This window comes from Chenopodium album, chromosome 3, assembly GCF_948465745.1.
Source record: "Chenopodium album chromosome 3, dcCheAlbu1.1, whole genome shotgun sequence".
NCBI lineage: Eukaryota > Viridiplantae > Streptophyta > Magnoliopsida > Caryophyllales > Amaranthaceae > Chenopodium > Chenopodium album.
Genome location: NC_137836.1, coordinates 65,416,948 through 65,441,495, shown reverse-complemented (window position 1 = coordinate 65,441,495; position 24,548 = coordinate 65,416,948). Strand labels below are relative to the sequence as shown.

Here is a 24,548-nt window from a genome sequence, read left to right as displayed (position 1 = left end):
AGGTCTGCTTCTTCAATGGCGAATTTACCCTAACTTCACTCTCCTTACCTCCATCTTCTCTCTCCTACAACCATTATTGAACCTCCCTTCATTTTCACCTCCAATTTCACCGCCTAATTATCTCCTCTTCTGCTAACTCCTAAGTTTTGAAGTCGAATCGCAGCTCTCTTGTGTACAGTTCTACGCAGAACTCCATGAAGTTTTCATCAAAGAGCTTCGCTAATGGTGCGTAGCCGTTTTTGGTAATTTCCCCTTTTTCGACTTTTGATTTGATTTAGTTCTTATTTATTTTTTGAGCTTTTGCGATTTCATTTTAATTTTTTTTTTTAATTGTTTGGAGTTGATTAGGTGAGAAGGGAAGAAGGATTAGCCGATTAGGGATCCGAGCTCGGTTTTGCAGAAGAAATTCAATGGCGCTATTACTCAGTGCGATTTCCTCGTTACAAGATTTTCGGAGATCTTGCTGTCACAAGGTATATAATTTGTTAAACCTGGTTTTATTGAATTTATGAATGAAATTACAGAGCTATGAATTCTAATGGTTCTTATGTAGCTGGAGCTTTGATTAGTATTATATCAGTTGCTTGTTAATCTACGACAAAAGTTAAATAATTATAGAACTTGATTTGAAGTAGTTGCTTGTTCTTCCTCTCAGTAATTCTCTATTTTTTCATCTAATTTTTATGAATTTTTTCTGGGTTTTTGTTGATTTTAGTTTTGGTTATTTTTTTATTTTATTTTTATTTCTGAGTGCAGTTAGGATATCACTGAGGCATAAATCTGTTATTAGGGATCGTTTGTTTACTGTTGTTCTTGTTGGAGCTTTTGCACATGGCGCTTATCTAGTGTATCCTTTTACCTTTCACATTTTAAAGTTTTTGTGTTATTTTCTTGCTAATTTTATAGTTTAATTAATGTGAGATGAATTGTTTAGAATTTTGTATATGTCTTTTGATTGTTTTTATGAAAATGCAGTTGCTGTTGTTTTCCTAGATGGTATGTTGATTTGTAGTTATTGATATGTTGTATGTTGTAGGACTAAAAATTGTGAATATTTCAAATGGTTTGAAGTTTGATTAAATGTCCTATGAATAGGTAGTTTGTGTTTCTTAAGAATGATGAGATTAATGCAGGAAATTGAAGGAGGGGATGTATATGTTGGATTATGTATGAGTTTATTTGAGTATGGATTATTCAATGAGGGGTAGAAATTAGAGAGTTAAGTAGGGTTGCTATGTGATGATAGAGTGTAGATGAAGCTGCCTTCAAGTTTATTGATTGTGGGTTTGCTGAGAGGTTTAGTTTTCTTGGGTTAGCATGTATAGATGAAAAGATACATGAAACATGATGATTCATTTTGGACCCAACAAGTGTACGGTTTTCTGAAAAATGGATTATATGTGACATTCGGACATATATTAATCTAGTAAATATACCCTTGATGCCAGACGCACACTAGTAGTTGAGTTGTGTAACATAAATCATCAGTCATTTTCTCAGCATCTCCTTAGGAGAAAACTCTGTATGACATATGTTATATATAGGGAATGGATGATGAAAGATTGTTGTGAACTTGTGATGTGGTACTCTGTATCATATATCTCAAATCTAGATAGGCAATATCTGATTAATTTTTCTAAGTACAAAGTAATACTTGGACTCCAACATTCTTCTGAATTAAGGTTTTCTTGATCAGAATTTTCTGAATAAGCAGTTTTTTCTTTGTACAAATTAATAGACTCCCAAATTTAGGTTTTTTTATCAGAATTTTCCAATTAAGATGTTTAGTCTCAGGTAACTCTATTTCTTGCTAGGTGGATGCTGTTAACATAGTTTTCAAAGGTTTATCTTAGGGGGTGGGGGGAGGGGAAGGAGCATTGGTGTAAAAGCTGGCTTTGTTTACAATAGTTGATATCTTGATATTTTTACTCAAATTTGTATTTAGTAGCTAGTTTTGAGGAAGCATTAGTTGCTAGTATGTGAGAATATGCTAAAACTCCAATGGAAGCTTTTGATTACATGTATGGATGTATATTAATGTTTTCTTTTATGTGAGTATATTCTCAAATTTATTTTCGTTTATGTTTCTCATTTCTTTCCACATCAGATCAGGTTACTGAAGTTGGGACGAAGGTGCAAAAATTCAAAGTCGGGTAAAAAGTTGGGGTGGGATGTATGGTTGGATCATGACGTTCATGTGATAAATGTGGCAAGAATCTTGAGAATTACTGTCCCAACATGTTGCTAACTTATTATGGATCTACTTACTATGACGGCACAAATACGTATGGAGGTTACTCCAACATTATGGTGGTAGACGAGCATTTTGCTGTACATATTCCTGAGAAAATGGCACTTGATGCTACTTCCCCGCTTTTATGTGCAGGCATCACTGTCTATAGTCCTTTGAGATAATATGGTCTCGACAAACCTGGACTACATGTTGGTGTTGTTGGCCTTGGCAGTCTTGGACACATGGCTGTGAAATTTGCTAAGGCTCTCGGGACTAAGGTCACTGTTATTAGTACCTCAGCTAATAAGGATGAAGCTGTTGAACGTCTTGGTGCTGATTTCTTTTTGGTCAGTCGCGATCCTGAACAAATGCAGATAGCGTACAAACCCTTTCTTGTTCTAGCTCTAGCTGAATTTTGTTATTCTAAAGTAGTAAATTGAACAAGCGTTTTTTGATGTAATTTTGTTTGTTGCATTTGTATAGGCAGCTACCGGGGCACTAGATGGAATAATCGATACATTCTCAGCACCCCATCCTCTACTACCAATGATCAGTCTGCTGAAAACAGAGGGAAAATTGATCACGATTAGTGCTCCAGACAAACCACTTGAGTTATCAGTCTTCCCTTTAATAATGGGTAAGCCTCCAAATAGGCAATTAATTTAGCTAAGCGAATTTTTTTTTTTTTTTTTTTTTTTTTTTTTTAGTACATGTTATTGAATAAACTGGATTTTTAACACTATCATTGTACCAAGGAGAAAGATGGTGGGCGGAAGTGGGATTAGAGGCATGAAGGAGACACAAGAGATAATTGATTTTCTTTTGCTCTATTTTTTTTTTTTTGTATTAGTTATTAAGCGATAATAAATGTTTTTTTTTTGCTGATTGTATAAATATGAAGTACTATTTTTATCTCAATTAATTAATAAAATAATTGTGCTATAATTTTTATGCAAGCTAGCTAATCCAGCACAACATGTGTTGGATTTTTTTTTTTAAATTGGGGTACACACTATTTGTAACGAGCAGATATCATGCCCGTTACAAGTAACGGGGTTATTTGTAACGGGCAGTTGAAATTCCCGTTACAAATAAGTCGTTATTTGTAAAGGGCACTTGAAATATCCGTGACGAATAACGGGTTATTTGTAACGGGCACTTGAAATGTCTGTTGGTTATTCGTAACGGGTATTTCCCCCGTTATTCGTAACAGACAATGCCCGTTACAAATAACACTAGCTATCCGTAACGGTGGCATACGTAGCGCCCGCTGCCCGTTACGGATAGCTATTTTCCACTAGTGATTCTTTATCATATTAGTTTCGGATTTCATGTGTATCTTACCTTTCGTATACTAGAGTTCAATTATTTGTATTGGTTCAGTTATTGGGGGTGTCTGTGTGAATTATATCTTTGCATACAGTTTTGTAAGCTTCTAGGTTGAAGCTGAGTGAAAGTGCTTAAGAAGTACGAGTGAATCTAAGTCATGGACTTAGGTTGGGTAGAATAAGGTTTTATTGTGTAGCAATTTCAGTTTGGAACTTGTGAGTAAAGGTCTGATGAGTATAATAGGTTGTAACTTGTAAGTTTGCCCTATCATAGTGAATTGGTTTGGTTTTGGAAATGCCTTAGAGGGTCGAGGTTTTACTTCTAGTTGGTCCCTGAAAGGTTTCCTCGTAAAATACTGTGTGCATTGCAAGTTCCTTTACATTCTGTTTTTATGTTCCGCAAAAGTAGTCACTAGGAACTCACATACAATTCACTCCCCCTCTTATAGTGTTCGTCTCAACTAATAATAATAGTTGCTTTTTTATGTGGTATGATATGGTTGTTGAAATGGTATGTGGAGAGAAGAATAATTGGACTTTGTCATCCTCTCATTAACCCTAAGATTATAAGAGTGAAAGATAAATTAAGTGATTAGAGATTTCCTCCTGGCTTCACGAGATCCTATGATCGATCCTCACCACTCCCCTTATGGCTCTCTTTTTTTTTTTTTTTTTAAAAAAAAAAAAAAAAAAAAAAAAAAAAAAAAAAAAAAAAAAACTTAAGATTATCATGGTACATGTGGGGAATAATTTTTTTTTTAAAAAAAAGAAATTATAAATAGCTTAAATAAAAGGCTAATAAATTATTTTAGTGACATAGCTTTATTTTCAAACTAATTGATGCTTTATAAGCTAGTTTTTAAGTATTCTCGCCATACGTTTTTGTTCAACTCACTTATATCTTATACAGTCTCCAATGCATAGGTTTGACCAATTATAAATTTAATTACGAACTAATGTAAATTATAATTAAAAAAAAATATTTGAATACTACATCACTTAAAACGATTCTAAGAAGATCACAAGTTGATTTTTTGTTTGTATATAAGTAGCAATAGTCAATAGACGGTCAAAGTTTATTTAGATTGATCCTATGAATAATGAGTTGATCATTAAATACTATTACCCAACTTATTTTTCTTACACACCAATTAAGCAAAGTTTGGTCTTGTAGTAATGTTTGCAACTCACAATCAAGAAGTAGTGGGATCAAACCTCACTAGAGGTAGATCCCACTAGAGGTACTTTGGGGGTGAGGATTCCCTTACACTCCCCCCCTACTTCCCAAAGTTACTAGCTCGTTACCTTGCCGAGAGGACCTATGTCCTTCTCCTTACCAAATAAAAAATATAAAAACATGTTTTTCTTACACGGTGCTCTCTTTGGCTTCCACTCCGTTTTGTTGTTCTTTTTGTTTTAACCTAAATATATCAAAATCAAAATAATTTGTATAGAGTAATTTTTACATTGCAAATACATATGAGTATAAGATATATAAATATACTAATGTAGCTTTTATACAATAGAGATTTTTTCAACTTTGAACGACCATATACTAATTTATAAACTAGCGTGGACAAACTTATAAATGGCTTTAAACAAGTTGTTCACAAACATCTATATCTATCTATAATCTATAATCTAGAATCTAGAATTAGTATTTAAAAACACAAACCATCGTCCTCATTATGCCACATGTAAATTATATTTTTCACTAATGACATATGTCATCTCATTTAACTTTTCTCGTATTAAAAAGAAAATACACTGACTTTAATTCAGTACATAACGGAATGTTTGGTTCACTTTCCCCCAACTTAATATTTCTACAATTACATTCACCCCTTTTTCTGCTTTATAAACTATTCATTTTCCAATTAATAAACATATTATAAAGTTAAAAAATATATTATATACCTATAAACAATTCGTGCATTGCACGAGCCAGAAGGCTAGTTATTGAGTCATTTATTTGATGAGCAAAAGATATTTGTACAAGCTTGTTTATTACTCCCTCCGTTTCATAATGTTAGTTTCATATGAAATCAATCACATAAAATAAGAAAAAAGAGAATATTTGGAATCTAACATTAAAGTACAAAATAATTCAAAATTAATTTACCTTATTTAAAATTTATGTTCTTTTTTTTTTTTTTTTTTTTTTTTTTTTTTTTTTTTTTTTTTTTCCTTTTAAGAAAGCATAAGGGTCTGCTCTCTTCAACTTAATTTCAGGTCGTTCAATTCAGCTCTAATCAGTTCAATTCAGTTCAGTTCATAATTTTCTTCTCTAAAAAAACATTTTAGTTCAGTTCAGTTTAGTAAGGTAGAAAAGACCCTAAGTCATAATTGCATAATTCAAGGTAGAGATTTCCTTACTTAGAATCATGTCATCAATCCACAACCAATTAATTCCATAAAAAAATTAAGTTAAATATGAATCATATTCAATATGGGTAGATCTTTTTAAAGAGAAGGTATTACGTCAGTTCGAACTGACGAATCCAGCGGATTTTTGATATCCTATATTGGCTGGATGATATACTCTATTGCCTGGATGATATCCTCTACTGATTGTGGCTGGATAATATCATATAACCAATAAAGGATATCATTAAGCCAATAAAGGATATCATAGACACAATCATAAATGATATCATATAGCTAATACAATGCAAATACATATGAGTATAAGATATATAAATATATAATAATGTAGCTTTTATACAATAGAGATTTTTTCATTTTTGAACGACCATATGCTAATTTATAAACTAGTGTGGACAAACTTATAAATGGCTTTAATCAAGTTGTTCACAAACATCTATATCTATCTAAATCTATAATCTATAATCTATATCTATAATCTATAATTAGTATTTAAAAACACAAACCATCATCCTCATTATACCACGTGTAAATTATATTTTTCACCAATGCCACATGTCATCTCATTTAACCTTTCTCGTATTAAAAGAAAATACACTGGCTTTAATTCAATACATGAAGGAATGTTTTGTTCACTTTCCCCCAACTTAATATTTCTACAATTACATTCACCCGTTTTTCTGCTTAATAAACTATTCATTTTCTAATTAAAAAACATATTATAAAATTAAAAATTATATTATATACCTATAAATAAACCGTGCATTGCACGAGCTAGAAGGCTAGTTATTGAGTCATTTATTTGACGAGCAAAAGATATTTGTACAAGCTTGTTTATTACTCCCTCTGTTTCATAATGTTAGTTCCATATGAAATCAATCACATAAAATAAGAAAAAAAAAAAAGAATATTTGGAATCTAACATTAAAGTACAAAATAATTCAAAATTAATTTACCATATTTAAAATTTCTATTCTATTTTTTTTTTTTTTTTTTTTTTTTTTTTTTAAGAAAGCATAAGGGCCTGTTCTCTTCAACTTAATTTCAGTTCTTTCAATTCAGCTCCAATCAGTTCAATTCAGTTCCTAATTTAATTTTCTTCTCTTATAAACATTTTAGTTCAGTTCAACTCCAATCAGTTTAGTTCAGTAAATAAAAAAAGACCCTAAGTCATAATTGCATAATTCAAGGTAGAGATTTCCTTACTTAGAATCATGTCATCAATCCACAACCAATTAATTCCATAAAAAAATTAAGTTAAATATGAATCATATTCAATATGGGTAGATCTTTTTAAAGAGAAGGTATTGCGTCAGTTCGAACTGACGAATCCAGTGGATTTTTGATATCCTATATTGGCTGGATGATATACTCTATTGCCTGGATGATATCCTCTACTGGCTGGATGATATCCTCTATTGGTTGACTATATGATATCATGGTTGGATAATATCATATAACTAATAGAGGATATCATTCAGCCAATAAAGGATATCTAGACACAATCATAAATGATATTATATAGCCAATAGAGGATATCATACATCCATGATATCATATAGCCAATACAGGATATCATCCAGCCAGTAGAGAATATCATTCAACCGATAAAGAATATCATCCAGCCAATAAAGGATATCATAGACACAATCATAAATGATATCGATCATATAGCCAATAAAAGGATATTATCCAACCATAATATCATATAGCCAATATAGGATATCATCTAGCCAACAGAAGATATCATCAAGCTAGTAGATGATATGTATAAATGGTTGAAGGATATAAATTATTTGATGGAGTTGATATGTATAACTTGTGTGAGGATGGATATGTATAATTTGTTTGATGATATGTATAACAATGGCAAAACCTCCATTTAAGAGCTCATACTAAAGATCATGGGTATAACATAACTTGCTTATTTCTCAACCAAAATACATGCATTTGTCATCAAAATTCTCACAATTCAACATACAATCATATGAGACAAACAATTTCAGCAATAAGAAATCCCCAATTCGATTTTTTGGTCATTTTTTGAAAATACTGAGAATTGAACTTTTTCTCTTCCACCATGAATGACCTTGCTTAGCTTCTCTCCTTCGCCATTGATGTCCTCATTGTCATCGTAATGGTTGCCTACAGGAAGAGAAGGAGATCCACAATTGATGTCATCATCGTCATCGTCATCTTTATTATCGCCATCGTCATCTCTTTCGCCGCATGAACTATTTGGTCAGGCTTGACTAACCCAATAGTTTGTGTTTTTCGAAATGCACTAATAATATATGAGACTAACATTATGAAACGAAGGGAGTACATAACAAATGAGTTTTGACCAAACATTGAACAACCTTGTTCATAAGTAGTTCTTGAATATATCAGCTCATTTAGGATTTTGTTCTCTTTGTTTGAAATAAATCTGGTCTGAATTATCTAGTCTAGTCTAATGTGATCATATTTTGTATTTAACTAAACTTTAACCATAAATGTACATGTATAAGAAAAAAAATTAACAAGTGAGGTCTCCTTTGATTCGTCTCACTTTCAAAAACTTCCTTCGTTTTTTTTAAATTTCACCATTTGGGATTTTACACTCTTCACACAACTTTCTTTGACCATTTTTTGTGATTTATCCGTAAGGAAAAACATAGTCATGTGCGATTTCGTTAGATTCGTCTCAATGTATACTTTTCAAATGTCAATTTTTATAATTTTTGCTTAAATATAATTAAAGATATTAATGGCCAAGGTAATGCATCGGCAAACGTGAAATGACAAATGGTGCAATTTAAAAAAAAAAAGGGAGAAAATACATAATTTCATAATTTTTGCAATACAAACTAAAGATGACAATAAGTAATTGAAATTTTAAAGTAATGATATAGTCTGGTTTGAATTTTTAAATTTAAACATTGGCCTGAAATTTTCTAATCTGGTCTGATTGTAACAAGAATACGTAATACTCCCTAAGTTCCATAATATATGAAGTAATTCATGTTTTTCATTTTGGGCATTCTAAAATTTTAATAAAGTTTTATTAATTTTCTTTTTACACTAAGAAATGTCTAAATTACCATCATTTTTTTTTTGTCTTTACTTGGGTTTGTTTGGCCAAGCTTCTGAAAAACAACTTCTGTTTCCCAGAAGTAGTTTTCCAGAAACTATTTCTAGGGAAACACTTGTAAGAAACAAATTTGTTTGGCCCATCAAAAATCAGAAGTGATTCTTAGATTGAGAAACTATTTTACCTTGTTGGGCCCATATTAGTTTTTTTTTAAAAAAAAAAATTATTTGGGAGAATAAACTAGTATTAATTTCTTGTACATTGTTGTTAATAGTAGTTTTTTTTTTTTTAAAAAAAGTTATTATTATTTTTTTATTTTTGGTTAGCAAATTGTTTATAATTGCTTGTAAGATAAAATTTTAATTTAAAATTTTGAACAATTCATAAGTCTAAATACTTAGATTTTTAATTTCATATTAATAATTCATATCCAAAAGTTTCATATGTTCATAATTACAAACATAATGTCTAATATAATTATTCCTAATAAAAGATCCAATAATGTTACAATCAACGACTCATTAGAGAAGTTGCAATATTGTAGCGAATAGACTCCATCCTAAAATCATCCATTGATCCATCATGTTCTTCAAGAGTAGTTTCCGGGTTGCCTCCAATATCCACATCCCCTTCAACTTCAGGTATATAATAAGGATCTGCATCACATTTATCAAATTCCAAATCTTCAAGCGCGTGTCTTCTTATATAGTTATGCATAGCCATAGTAGCTGCAACAAGTTTCTTTTGAGTTTCCAACGGAAAGCTGGGCATAATTGATAATATCCTCCATCTTTTTTTCCAGACACCAAATGTTCTCTCTATAACATTTATCAACGACGAATGTGAATAATTAAAGACTTCGTAGAAACCATTTGGAGGTTGTGTTGAACGACGAAAATCAGGACCATGGTATCGTTACCTTTGAAAGGAGCCAAAAATCCTTTCATATTTGGATAACCCGCGTCAACAACATAATATTTTCCTGTAAATTCTATAATACTAGATTTTGACACCATAGTATATAATAATGGTAATGATTATACACATAATAGTTTCATTCGGGTGGATGAGGGAAATATTTCTTGGGGTCTTCCATTGCATCCTTTAAGATTCGGTTATCATGAACAGATCCCGGCCATCCAGCAACAAAATATGTAAATAACATGTCAAAGTCACAAATTGCTAACACATTTTGTGTAGGGATACCTTTGCGCCCTATGTAAGGGATTTTATCCTCCTCCGAAATAACACATGGAATATGAGTTCCGTCAATGGCACCAATACAATCCTTGAAATGTGGCCAATATTTATAATTATTTCGTATCTTGGTTGGAACCTCCTTGAAGTTTGGATCATAAGGTCTTACAATATCTTTAGAAAATCTTGTCATTGCTTCAAGAACTTCATTGAATTTTCTACTTATCGTTTCACCAGAATGTTTAAAGCGATTTTGCATATTACGATTAGATTGAAATTGTGCACATAAATATGTGAATATTCCGAGTGCTTCTTCAGCAGGCATGGTTCTAGTTGACTTTAATCCATATTTATCCACTAATAATTTTGCAAGACTGTAAAACACATGGGGTTCCATTCTTAATATCCTATAACTTTCACCAGGTGTAGATAAAACCTCTTGCAACCATTGCCATCCAGAACATAACGAAATCCTAGTAGGTTGTTTAATTAAATATTTAAGATAGTATTTGGTAAGTATCGTTACCCCTGTGGCAGCATATAACATCATTTGTTTACCCCTCAGTTTTTCTTGAAGTACTAACTCTTCATCGTCTTCTTCTTCTTCGGAGGATTCATCTATTACATCATCATAAGCACTTCCAGTTGAACTAATCTGATTAAAAAAAACAAGGAACCAATTAAAATTGTTTCATTTAAAGTAAACCTTATATAACAAAGCAACTATAAAAAGCTAATATTATTACTCAAGAAAGTATAATGATAATGATATATAACAAATACTAAGAAAATCAAAATAACTGACATAAATAAGAAAGTTAGTCTGTTACAACATGGTAATTAAAGAGAGTAGCAATAAAAGCATAAATACAATGTTTCATAACAAATAAAAAAAAAATAAACGTTGAGAAGCTTTTTCCTCCCTTTCCAATTCTTGCTCAACCCAAACACTCCGTATATTTTCATCGGGAATACCAACAAACATCTCTCTATATTCTCGTTTCACAAATAAACGAGTTCCTAACATATAAAGCTCACTTCCTATTTCAACCCCCGGTGTTGTAGCAAGCAATGTTAGACACTCTCCAATGCTGCAACCAGGAAGGTCAGTTCTTTTTGAACTTACAGTAGCACTAGATTGAGAGAAATTCTCCATCGCACCAACAATACGTTTTAGCTCATTTTGCATGAGCTTAGCTGTGCTAACTTTAGATTTCTTTCCTTTTTGTGTTTTTTTTTCCTCTTTCTTCCGATGTTGTATTGACTTTGGTCTTGTCAATGCTTTCATTTTCAAGTTGTTGAGATACTGTTTCATTGATACTACCATCCATAGTAATATCCACTTGCTCCTCATCTTCTATTTCTTCGTTGCCTATGGTAGACAAGTCTTCTATTTCAGTATCATCTTGTGAATAAGGGTTCCATGAAGTTGTAGCAGAAACGATTATTTTAGCAAACATGATCTCTAACTCTGTTAAATTTTGGATTCCAGCTTCACGAAATTTAGCAACACCCGGACTGGCCTATACAAATAAATAAATGTAATTAGTTACAACTAACTACTTGAAAAAGGCAATGTAGAAATCAGATTATTGTTATGCTCACCTGTTCTTTGAGTGTCCACCACTGATCGGATGCAACAATTGTATTTTTCTCATGATCCCATCCTAATCTTGTTTCCTTTTCTATGAGATTCTTCCATGTAGTGTACTCCGTTTTTAATTTCTCCCACTTGTTTTTTAATTGTTTCTGGTCATACATATTACCAGACCTTTGTTGGAACTTTATAACCACATTATTCCAACCAATTTTGCTAAAATGAGTGTGTGATCTATTCCCTGCATGGACCTCTTCAGCACAAACCTCACAAAAAATCTTAGTTGTTTCATCAGACCAGGTTGCTTTTGACCTCTTTACTTGTTCGTTAATCTAAAGACAAACAAAGCCATGAAACGTTGTGCATTACGCATAAGCTTCACCAACCATACACACAACATAACAATGTAATCTGCCTCCCAATATCACGCTTTATAAATTCTACTAGCATTATATTGACAAACCTTACAACATATAAGCATTTCTCATAAAACAATAATTTAGCTTACACATCATCATATCAACCATTCCACTATCACCATCCAAAGTAATTTGGCACCAATACAAGCAATTTGAAAATGAAAGAACCCAATTCGAATAATACTCTGTTTGAATACAAGAGTTTTATTTAAAATTCTAAAACAATTAAGAAAACTTCATAAAACAAAGAAATTGAAATAATTAGTCAAACCATGTCATTTGAAATTCACTACGGCACTACCCAAACACTTGTCATATTAATCCTAGTGCATCCAACTCAATTTTTTTTTTTTTTTTTTTTGAAACTACCCAAACTAGTTTCATTTTTGTATATTGATTATTAGTTAAATTAATTAATTTGTTATTAAAGTTCCTAAGTATTGCCAAACACCATGGATACTTTGAAATTTATGGATTTAAAAGTGTTGTTTTCCCAAACAAGTAAATTGGAATTGAAAGCAAGGATTTCAATTTCCAGAATTGAAATACAGAATTTGAAATGAAATGCCTAAATTGAATCAAAATTGAAAATTTTAAGATCTAAATTCTAAACCAATTCACTAACCTCATTGGCAGAACTTCTTTTTCGCGACATATTGGGATGATTTGGATGAGGAGAACCACTGAGATTTATATCTTTCTCCTATTTCAAAATCAATGCAAAAAAATTAGGGTTCTACCCACTAAAGAGAAGAAATTTCCATAAGTAAAAAAAAATTAATACCTTATTATTGCTTGGTTGTGTCCTCTTGGGTGGACGAAATGGTGGCACCGGTGGTCTAGGAGGACCAGATTGCATGTCGTCGGTGATGATTTTTGGCCTTGAGGGTTGAGGGGTTTGTGTTTCAGGAGAGAGAAAGAGTTGATGTTTAAGAGAGAGGAGAAGAGAGAAGAGGGGTTTCTTTTTTTTTAATGGGATATAAGAGGTCTTTTTGTGAAATGTTAAGGATATTTTTGTCCAACAAAAAGTTTCACTAAATTGGAAAATAGCTCCCCGAGAAACTGATGTAGAGAAGCTCAAAATTGGTGCTTCTCATTTTGCCTACTCTAGAAGCTATTTTGGGCTTCTTGAGAAAGTGTTTCTGTTTTTTAAAAAACCCTTGTTTGGCCCAATTTCTATTTCTTAGATAAAGAAACCCTTGTAGAAACTAGGCCAAACAGTTATTACACTATCCAAAATATGTACCCTCACCTTTTTTTTACCTATTTGTGTTCCCACTCATTTTCTTTAGGAAAAATTGCCACAATTACTCCCAACTTCACTTCATTCACTATCTATCACTCCCAACTTTACACCCTATTAATTTTTATCACCCCGAATTGACTTGCAACCAGTTAATCAGATTAACATTTGTGACTTAGTTTTTTTTTTTTGCACACGTGTCATCACGTGATTAGTTATTTAAAAAAAAAACACTTAATGGCAGCCACCATTAAGGACAACCGAAATCTGGAAGGGGAGGGGTTGGCCGGATTTCGATGGAGAATGCAGCAGGGTGGTCGAAATTGATCGGGGAAAAGAAGGAAGGGTGGAATCCACGCATGAAAGAGAATGGAAGGGACGGAAATGGTGGGGGAAGGGTTGGGGGATGTCGGAATCGGAAGGAAATGAGAGGGATCTGGTCGGTATTCGACGGGGGAAGGTTGATAAGGGTGGAAACCGACGGTGAAGGCGGCGGAAACAGAGGGGGGAAGGGAGAAGTGGGGCGGAGGAGGCAGGGGTTGCTGCCTGCCGGAGGTGGCAAGGGCTGCCACTTGCTAGGGTAGGGGTTAGGGTTTTAATTTTTTTTTTAAAAAATTATTTATTTATTATTTCTTTCAGACTTATCACGTGTTGACACGTGCCTGGTAACCTCCTACATCAAGTTGGATGACCGGTTGGGGGCGATAAATTAATAAGGTGTAAAGTTGGAAGTGATAGAGAATTGAAATTAATATTTGTGAATGGAGCAAAGTTGGGATTAATGATGACAATTTTTCTTTTTCTATATCTTTATTCCAAGATAAGCCTGGTCTAGTGGTAAGGATTGTACTTTCCAACATTGAGATTTGAGGGTTTAATCCCCATTAGAGACATTTTAATGGCGGGATTCCTTATCTGTATCCTAAGATCTCTTAAAATTGGGATGAACAATCTAACTATTTGAGCTATCCTACACTCTCAACTAGAACTGTCAATTCGGGTAAACGGGTTGGGTTTGAGTCGGGTTAGTGTGATTTGGGTCATCTCGGGTCGGGTCAATACGGGTTAATGTCATAACATATGCGAGTCGGGTTCGGGTTGGGTCATGTTTGAGTCAGGTCATACATCGGGTTTGGGTTAGTAAAAGGTCGGGTTACATTCCGGTCAGGTGAAAAATAGGTCGGGTTAAATTTAGGTCTTTACGGGTTTAAACGAGTTAGGGTCGTTCTCGGGTTCGAGTCGGGTTTGGTTCAAGTCAATTATTTACGGGTTACAATCAGGTCGGGTTATTTTCTGGTTCAAGTCGGGTTTGGTTCAAGTCAATAATTTGTGGGTTATAATAAAGTCGGGTCATTCTCGGGTTTGAGTTGGGTTCGGTTCAAGTCAATAATTTGCGGAAAACATGTTTCGTCCTTGAAATTCGTCCCTAAAAACATGTTGTGAAACTAACCTCTTAAAATTCAAAGTGAATTATTGAAGTAATAGAGTTAGGATTCAATTTTCGTTCCAATACCAACATGAGATAACGACCTATACATATTGATTCAATAACAAGTTGGGCTGAATTTGAGTCGAGTCAATAAGAAGTTGGGTTGATTCAGGTCGGGTTGAAATTTGAGTCAGGTTTGTAGCAGGTCGGGTTAAATTCGGGTTTTGACGGGTTAAAACGGGTTTGGGTCAATTTCGGTTCAGGTAAAAAATTTACGGGTTACATTCGGGTTGGGTCGGGTCGTCTCTAGATCGGTTGATGTTCGGGTTCGGGTCTCAAATACTCGGGTAAACTCGGGTCTATGGTTGATTGTAGGTTGGGTTAGGTCGGGTTCGAGTCACCATTTTTTTCGGATTCAAACGGGCCGGTTAATAGGTCGGGTTAGGGTCGGTATCTCGGGTCGGGTCAGCTTTTGACAGCTCTACTCTCAACTAGAGCTGATCAAAACAAGCCCGGCCTGACCCGATCTGATTTTGGGCGGGTTTTGGGCATCATTTTTCGGCCCGAATTTTTATTTTTTTTAGGCGGGCTTGGGAATGCATTTTAAAGCTATTTTAGTTCATTTTTTTGGCCCGCACCGAAAATGGCCCGAAAAGCCCGCACAACCCGTTCATTTTGGGCGGGTTTGGGCATGAAATTTTTGGCCCGAAGCTAGGCCCGACCTGGCCCGGCCCGAGAAAGGGCTGATTTTTATGTCTCGGCCCGAACCCGGCCAGGCCCGCCCATCGATCAGGTCTACTCCCAACTTCTCAAGTGTACTAGTGTGTAGAGCTGTCAGTTTCTGACCCGAACCGTTAAACCCGACTGTTTCGAACCGATCCGAAAAGGAACTGAACTGTTTAAAACCCGTTTTTTGGAAACCGAAAACTGACCCGACCCAATTTTTTCCAAACCGAAACCGAACTAAACCGAATTTGTGCAAACCGTTACTAACCCGACCCGTTATCAAGCCAAACCGTTACAACCCAAAACTGAAAGCAACCCAAACCGATTACGTTTAAACCCGATAGTAACCCGACCCGTTTTAAACCGAAAACCGTTAAAACCCGATAAAAATCCGATAAACCTAAATCGTTCCAACCCGTAACCCGTTGTGACCGAACCGGTTATAATCCGTAACCCGTTGTGACCGAACCGTTTACGACCCGTAGCCCGTTATGAGCAAACCGTTTAAAACCCGTAACCCGTTATGACTGAGTCATTTACAACCTGTTACCCAATATGTTTATGATCTAATCTGTTTCAACCCACTACTCGATAAACCCAACTTATTTATGACTTGACTTGATTATAACATGACTCATTCCTACCCATTATATGACTAATTCGACTCGATAATCATCCGACTCAATTTTAACCCGATATGATTTGATTAGAAATCTGTTTCAAATTGGGTAAACTCGTTTTCAAACCAACCAAGTTCAATCTAAACCGATTATAACCGAAACGATAATGGTTGGACCTGATTTCACCCGATCTATTTTGAACCGAAACCCATTTTCGAACTGACCCAGTTAAACCCAAACTGATAATGACCCGAACCAATTACGACCCGTCCTGATTAAGACCCGAACTGTTTTTAACCGAAACCCACATTAATTGGGCTAAACCCGTTTTCAAACCGACCCAGTTCAACCCAAATTGATTATGACCCGAACCGACTAGAACCCGACCTGATAAGGACCCAATCCGAATAGAAACTGCAATTAAAAAAACCAAACCGAACTGACCCGATAATTTTCAAAACCGACCCAAAGCGACCCGTTTATTATTTCAATCCGTTATAAACCGACCCGTTATAACCCGAAACTGATAAACCCAACCCAAACCCGAACTGTTTTACTGAATTGACACCCCTACTAGTGTGGCAGCTCAAAACGTTCACCTCTCTAATGTATGGTACATTGGTACCTAACAAATTCCTAAGACTGTCTAAAGCAGCAAAAACCTCCGATAAACCCCTCTAAAACCTTCTTTGTTCTCCGGAAAAACAGCGTTTTCCGGCGTTACAATCTTCACCGAATGTCTGTTATTCTAAGCAGTCGACACTGCAACTTTCTCAAGGTAAGTCGCCTTCTTCCTCGCTTTCTCTTTCTTTCTTACAATCTCTCTCCTAAAACCCTCATTTCCTCATTTACCCAGATCCCTTTTACTCATTTTCTTCCCGTTAATCATACTTTTTCTTCAGTTTCTTCTAATTTTACTTGTACCCATCATTTTCTTTGTCAATTTTTGCCTTTTCCATGCTCTAATTCGATTAATTTTGATGTTATTAACTCAAATGAGAGGCGTAGAATTTTCGTTGGGTTATCTAGAATGATTAAGCATCATGAATTTGATAATTTGATGGGGTTTTCTCAAAATTTTTGCCCCTTTATTCTGTTTAAGATCATGAAATTGTTTGATAGTAGGGAAACTGCTGCTGCATTCTTTAAGCTTGCATTTCAGGATCATTCTGATGATACTATTAAGCATTGTTGTGTTGTTGCACATTTGCTCGCGTCTGAGAATCTTAGGTTGCTTGCTCAGGATGTGATTTCTTGGGTTATATTGAGAATTGGGTCTTGTAGAAGTATGGAATTTTTGGAGCTCATGTGGAGCCAACATTTCGATTATGAATCGGATTTTTCAGTACTTGATTCACTTATGAGGGGTTTTGTGAATGCGGGTTTTGTTTATATTGCATTGGATGTGGTGAAACGAATGAGGGATGTTGGTGTGGTACCGAGTTTGTCGGCTATTAGTGTATTGTTTAAGTTGTTGTTCAGGGTTGGTGACTATGGAAGTGTATGGAAATTGTTTAGAGATATGGTTCGTAGAGGGCCTTGCCCATCTAATTTTACATTCAATATTATGATTCTTGGATTTTGTAAAAGCGGTTGTCTTGTGACGGGAGAGAGCTTATTACATGTAATGCAGAAGTTTCAATGTCAACCAGATGTATATACCTATAATATTTTGATCAGTGCTTGTTGTACAAGAGGGAGAACTACTGATGGATTGACTTGGATGCATTTGATGATTGAAAATGGCTATAATCCAAGTTGTGTTTCCATGACTACGATTATAAATTCGTTGTGTAAAGAAGGTAATGTATCAGCAGCAAGGAAATTATTTGATGGAGTTATTGAATTAGGCCTCAGTCCTAATATCTTCATGTATAATGCCCTAATTGATGGATATGTAAAAGCAAGAAATATAGTTCAAGCAAATGGTGTTTTCAATGAAATGAGGAAGAAAAACATACCTCTTGATGCTATAACTTACAACATATTAGTTGCTGGACGCTATAAGTATGGGAGGGTAGAGGATGCAGAACGTGTCTTAAGTGAATTTTTATCATCACAACTCATACCAGATGCTTCATTGCCTGATCTTTCAGTTTCTGGATTGTGCTGGGCTAATCGGTTAGACGAGGCCATGAAATTATTAGAGGATCTAATTGAGCGGGGGCTCCCTATCGGTGTTATTGCTTTTAATTCCATAATAGCAGCTTATGCTAAAGTGGGGCTAGAAGAAGAAGCCTTCAGAGTTTATAAAATAATGGTTAAATTTGGTCTTTCTCCTACCTCATCCACGTGTAGCTCTTTGCTCATAGGTTTGTGTAACAAGGGTAGGTTGCAAGAAGGTAAGGAACTTATAAATCATATGATAGCAAATGGTTTTCCTGTAAATAAAGTTTCCTTTACTGCTCTTCTAGATGGCTATTGCCAGAAAGGGGACATGTCAGGGGCTCAAACTTTGTGGTATGAAATGAATCAGAGTGGGTTATCCCCTGACGCTGTTGCCTTCTCTGCTTACATTGATGGGCTTTCTAAAGCTGGCCTTATGGAGGAGGCCTTTGCTGTTTTTACAGAAATGAAAATGAGAGGATGCATGCCGAACAACTTTGCATACAACTCTTTAATTTTAGGCTTATGTAACAGTGGTATGATGAATGAAGCTCTGAAATTAGAGAGAGAAATGAAGCAAATGGGTTTGGTTCCAGACAATTGTACCTTTAATATCATTATCAATGGATTCTGTAAACAGGGGAGAATGAAGTCAGCTAATGAAGCTTTTGTGGAGATGCATCGGACTGGTTTGTCTCCAGATATAGTGACTTACAACACTCTTATTAATGGATATTGTAAAGCATTTGACTTAGCTAGTGCCAATGACATTTTACATAAAATGCATTTTTGTGGTTGGAGCCCTGACATCACAACCTATAATATTCACATGCACGGGCTTTGTTCTAGTCGGAGGGTAAATCAAGCTATAACAATGTTGGATGAGCTAGTATCAATTGGTATTGTTCCAAATTCCATCACATACAACATTATGATGAATGGAGTTTGCGGTGACATTCTGGATCGTGCCATGATGCTGGCTGCAAAGTTGCTCAAGGTGGCTTTTATTCCAAATGTCGGTACCATTAATTTGTTGCTTTCTCAGTTTTACAAGCAAGGGATACCTCAAAAGACTTTGATGTGGGCCCAAATGTTCCATGAGATCGGTTTTGAATTCAATAATGTTACATATAAGATCATTGATAAGGCTTACAGTGATTTGCAAGAAGACATGGAAGCTTCAGCAGGTATACCAGAGAAAAGTCTGTTTCTTGACTTTCTCATGTACGTCAATTATGACTACTTACGTAGAAGTATTAATTCCACTAAACAGCTTAAGCATCCTATAACTCTACTTGATGATGAATATCAAGTGTCTTCCAATACTGGGTAAACTGCATCCTCTTCATATTTGAGGTTCAATGGATCTTTGCACAACTATGAATATCTCCTACAGCTAGTGAGAAAACCTGCAATTGGTGGGGCCTTAGGGGTCAAAAATTGGCAGCCTTGTCTCCTAATTGCAATTTGCAATGCCTACAATGGCTACAAACTATATTTCATCGGAACTGGCCAAAATTGTAGAATTGCAAAGACAGTAAGAGTTATTGTTCAGGGGAAACAAATGGAGTCAAAACACCATCATATGTGAAAGATTGTAGTATCTGAGGAGCATGTGAAAGATTTATCGTATCTGGGGAGCAGCAAGGCATGAATCTGCAACTGAATGTATATTTGACAAGGTAATTACTTTCTTTATGTGACTTAGCAAATATTCATGGCCTGACCTCTATGGTTTTGTAACTCTGTCTTTACTTATGTGCTGTAATACCATACTTGAAAGGCTTCAGAATAAGAAATCCATATAATTTAGTCTTTTAAGGAGCTGTATATGAAAGTGGTTGTTCCATGGTATGCTATTAAATTTATAAATGGGATTGCAAGCACAGTCTTTCGCGTGGCTGGAAGCTTCCAATGCTAATTGCTGAGCAAAATAAAATTAAATTCACTCAAAATTATCATCTCTCTCTCTCTCTTTTTTTTTTTTTTTTTTTCTTTTTTTGTTATTATTATTTTTTTAATTTATACCTGTTCTCCTCTATTTACAGACTACCCGATTTCCCTCTTCTCCTTGCTCAAGCTACCCCTCACTGGAATTATGATGACAATTCCTACTGTGACCTTCCCTAATACTTGATGCCTTACAAATAAGTTCCATTTGTTGTTTTATGTTAGAGTATAATTTAAGGATTGAATTATTTTTTGTGATTTATTGTTACTAATTACTAGAGGTCTAACAATTTTTGAGTTTGCTTAAAATCTTGTTAGGAGCTATGAGATGCATGCTTTCCCATTTTATTTATTCTAGATTGGTTTTTGTTTTGGCTGTTTGTTCAAATACTTTTATGTAGGTGAGTTTGATCCTCTATTGAGTATTGACACTCTCAATTTAGTAAATCCTAATTAGCTCGCTAAATAATACTCCCTCCGTCCCCAAAAGTTCGACCATTTTGGCCTAATTTTAGTCCCAAAATGATCGACCCATTTGCATTAAAATACCCACCAATTTACAATGCTATTTATGCAAAATTAGCTTCCCATATAAAATTTTGTTTTTTCATGTATTTTTATTACTTTCCCTCTCTACTTTTTTACAAACCTCATGTAAATTTATCTTTTCACTATACTTTTACTTCTTTTTATTTAACTTTCTTAATACCCGCGAAATCAGCTATGGAGGCAATCCATTTGATAAGACAAATGATGGAGTTTTATAGGGTAAAGAAGAAAGATCTTCATATGGTCTTTATTGATTTAGAGAAGGCATATGACAAGGTGCCAAGAGAGATACTTTGGTGGGCAATGTTGAAGAAAGGTATCCCACGAAGGTATGTAGACCTAGTTAAGGATATGTATCGGGATGTGTCAACAAATGTGAGGACATGCGGAGGGTTGACAAAAGATTTCCCTATTACAATCGGATTGCATCAAGGGTCTGCATTAAGCCCTTTTCTTTTTGCAACGGTTCTAGACGAATTAACTAGACCAATTCAAGATGAGGTTCCATGGTGTATGCTGTTCGCAGATGATATCGTTTTGGTGGATGAGACTAAGGATGGGGTTAATGTCAAGTTGGAGCAATGGAGGCAAAGGTTGGAATCTAGAGGGTTTAAGCTAAGTCGGAGTAAGACTGAATATTTGGTATGTCGTTTTGGCACTCAGAGGGGGACAAGCAATGAAGTGGTGAGTTTGGATGGAAAGGATTTGACCATGAGTGAATGTTTTAAGTACCTAGGGTCGATCATCCAGAAGAATGGTGACATTGATCAAGACGTGACCCACAGGATTAAGTCAGGGTGGCTTAAATGGAGAGCGGCCACGGGAGTGCTATGCGACCGCAGCATTCCCTTAAAGTTGAAGGGAAAATTCTACAGGACTGCCATAAGACCAGTGTTGCTCTATGGTACAGAATGTTGGGCTTCTAAGAAAGAGCATATTAAAAAGATGGAGGTTACGGAAATGCGCATGTTAAGGTGGATGTGTGGAAACACTTTAAGAGATAGAATCAGAAATGAGGTTATTCGCAAGAAAGTAGGTGTGGCGGGCATTGTAGATAAATTAAGGGAAAATCGTCTGCGTTGGTTTGGACATGTAAGACGGAGACCCGAGGGTGCACCGGTGCGAAGAGTGGAAGAGTGGGACCATGGAGGGATTAAACGAGGAAGAGGGAGACCAAAGATGACTTGGTTGGAAGGAGTGAGGAAGGATATGAAGTGCATGGATTTACGTGAGGATGAAGTTTTGGATCGTAAGGGATGGAGGAGAAAGATTTATGTTGATGACTACACGGAATAATCAAATTTGGTTCATGTTAGCCGACCCCACTTTTGGGATTAAGGCTTTGATTGATTGATTGATTGATTGATTGAATACCCGCGAAATCAGCCCAAAAGGGTCGTTCTTTCGGGGACGAAGGGATTATCAGGTTTTATGTCAAATGAAGTTTTCCGCATGCTTGGATCTTTTGAAGAGTGTATCAAGTCAATCATGAGTTACTGTTGAAGTACCTTTTCTTTTACTGTACTACCTTTGTTCTCGAAAGTTTTTGTACTTTGATATTTGACATTCATAAACTCCACTTAGATCAAATTTCCACCTAAAAAAATATATTAATATAGTCTTGTTAGATTTGTCCCAATATGTATTTTCGAAATATCAACTTTTTTTTTTTTTTTTTAAATAAATACTCCCTGCGTATCTCAGTAAGTGCATCACTTTATTTGACACACATGCAAATGCACAACTTTGACTACTGATATCTTTAATTTTTTTATTAATTTAACTTATAATTATAAAATTGATACCATTTAAATGTAGTTGTGATTAATTCAACAAAAATTTACATAATAACATTTGGTCTTAATATATTACTAAAAATCTAGCCAAAGTTAGTATCTGAATAGTGCAAAAGTCAAATTGATACACTTATTCAAGAGGAAATTCATAACTAGAGATATTATTGGTCAGAGATTTACAATGGCAAGCGTGAAAAGGTTCGCGTTAGAACTTTCAGAAATGAATGTATTATTAGCTTATGAATTAAAAATCTTGAGGAGCCGTCTTCTTTAGCACAAAAACCTCATAAGTAGATGTCGGAATAGAAATAGTTGGTGGAGTGGGTGAAGGAGTGGCCTTTTAAAAATTATTCTAAGGGTGTAGAAGAAAATGGAAATTGGGTGCGAAATTCTGAAATGTAATGAGTTTGTGATGCCAATCAAGAATAATGCATATGTTGTTCTCTGTTGTGAAAATTAAATTTTTAACATTAAGATTGAAATAATAGAACCCTTGATCATGTCTTTCTAGTATATGCTTGGACAAACATGGTACTATGGTAGGCTGCATTTTGTCTACTCGTTAATACATTCTGCTAACATGTTTGGGAGACCCAGGGACGATAATCTTAGTGATCTTTCTGTTCATTTGTCTACAGCAGATTACTTTTGTATGCAAATGTTGAACAATTTTTGCTACAGTGCGAGTTGCATGCTTATTTTTATCTAATGAGCGGCTATGCTATTAATGTTTGCAGCATGTCATGGATAGCTGGAGTTCATAAATGATGAAACTTTGGCTTTGCTGTCACTCTGGCAATGTCATGGGTTGCAGCTTCTCAAGTTGCGGAACATATACTGCTCATTATTATCATGCAGGTACCATGTAATTATGTTGATTGCTTGTAAATTTTTATTGCTTGAATTGTAAATTTGGAGAGTGGATTCTTATAATATTTCATATTGTCTCCGTAAATGATTACAGCAGATTAGCATGTAGTATGATCTTTTGTGTTCCTAGAGAACCCAAGTTAAGCTATTGTATACTAATGTGCTAACTTCTGTCATTCTCCTTGCTAGCACCCAGCTTAAGCTACCTAATATTAGCTGATATCTAACTTTTTACAGTTGCTAATGTGATATCTATCAACTAATCAACAATATTTTTTCGATCAGCTAACCTTACCTCCATTTCCTGCTGCAGATGTTTTTAGCTGCACTACTAAACTATGATGGACCGTACTTTGCTGCATCCTGAGGGGGAGGAGACCGTACTTTGTTGCATCCTGAGGGGGAGGAGACCGTACTTTGTTGCGTCCTGATCTTATGGCAAAACACATTTATATTCTTACCTTACGATAGAGGGCTAGGCCTGTAATTATCTTCAAGTTTCTACCAACCACCGGCTGTTCGGAGGATGTTGCAAGAAATTCTTGCCTTCAAATCTGCAAATTTCTGCTTATTTCTCCTGGCTGTTGGTCTTTTATGCACTGCAGAGGGGGCCCTAAGGGTTATATATAAGTATTAAATATACTCTTGAAAATTGTATAAAATTAGGAATTTATAACAACACTCGTAAATCAGTGTTATTAGTGTTTATATTTTGATGATTTCTTAACTTTTTATGATTTTCAAGCGTAAATTTAATGCTTATATGTAGCCCTAAGGGCTATGTATAACATTTTTTATTAAAAAATTGTATTGCTGTGACTGATAGAATTCTGAATTTTGCCCTGTTGTGGTCCTGAGATCGGACAAATCAAGTCCTAATACGGATTCAACATTCAAGTTCATTGTTTTTTGAAAAGGAAAAAATACACTAAAAGTTAATTTCTATTGGATCCTTTTGAGTCTAAAAAATGTCAATCAATGGAAAAATAATTAAGATACCCCAATTTATTTAGTGGATAAGTACCAA

At 34.9% G+C, this 24,548-nt stretch overlaps 1 protein-coding gene and 1 pseudogene across 2 annotated transcripts; both read left to right on the top strand.

The window, feature by feature from the left end:
• Window positions 1–257: 257 nt before the first annotated feature.
• On the top strand, window positions 258–3,189 carry LOC145614836 (putative mannitol dehydrogenase; annotated as a pseudogene). The gene is made up of 4 exons (XR_014107174.1): window positions 258–473; window positions 2,113–2,612; window positions 2,721–2,870; window positions 2,996–3,189. The product of XR_014107174.1 is annotated as a putative mannitol dehydrogenase (transcript).
• A 13,696-nt stretch (window positions 3,190–16,885) lies between these two features.
• On the top strand, window positions 16,886–24,321 carry LOC145614826 (uncharacterized). Its single transcript, XM_081669890.1, has 3 exons — window positions 16,886–20,038; window positions 23,389–23,509; window positions 23,835–24,321. The coding sequence occupies exon 1, from the start codon at window positions 16,987–16,989 to the stop codon at window positions 19,687–19,689; it is 2,703 nt and encodes a 900-aa protein (XP_081526016.1). The 5' UTR covers window positions 16,886–16,986; the 3' UTR covers window positions 19,690–20,038; window positions 23,389–23,509; window positions 23,835–24,321.
• Window positions 24,322–24,548: the final 227 nt, after the last annotated feature.

What these genes read in the sequence shown, in the direction of transcription:
- LOC145614826 (XM_081669890.1), top strand. Translation starts at nt 16,987, where the DNA reads ATGTCTGTTATTCTAAGCAGTCGACACTGCAACTTTCTCAAGGTAAGT.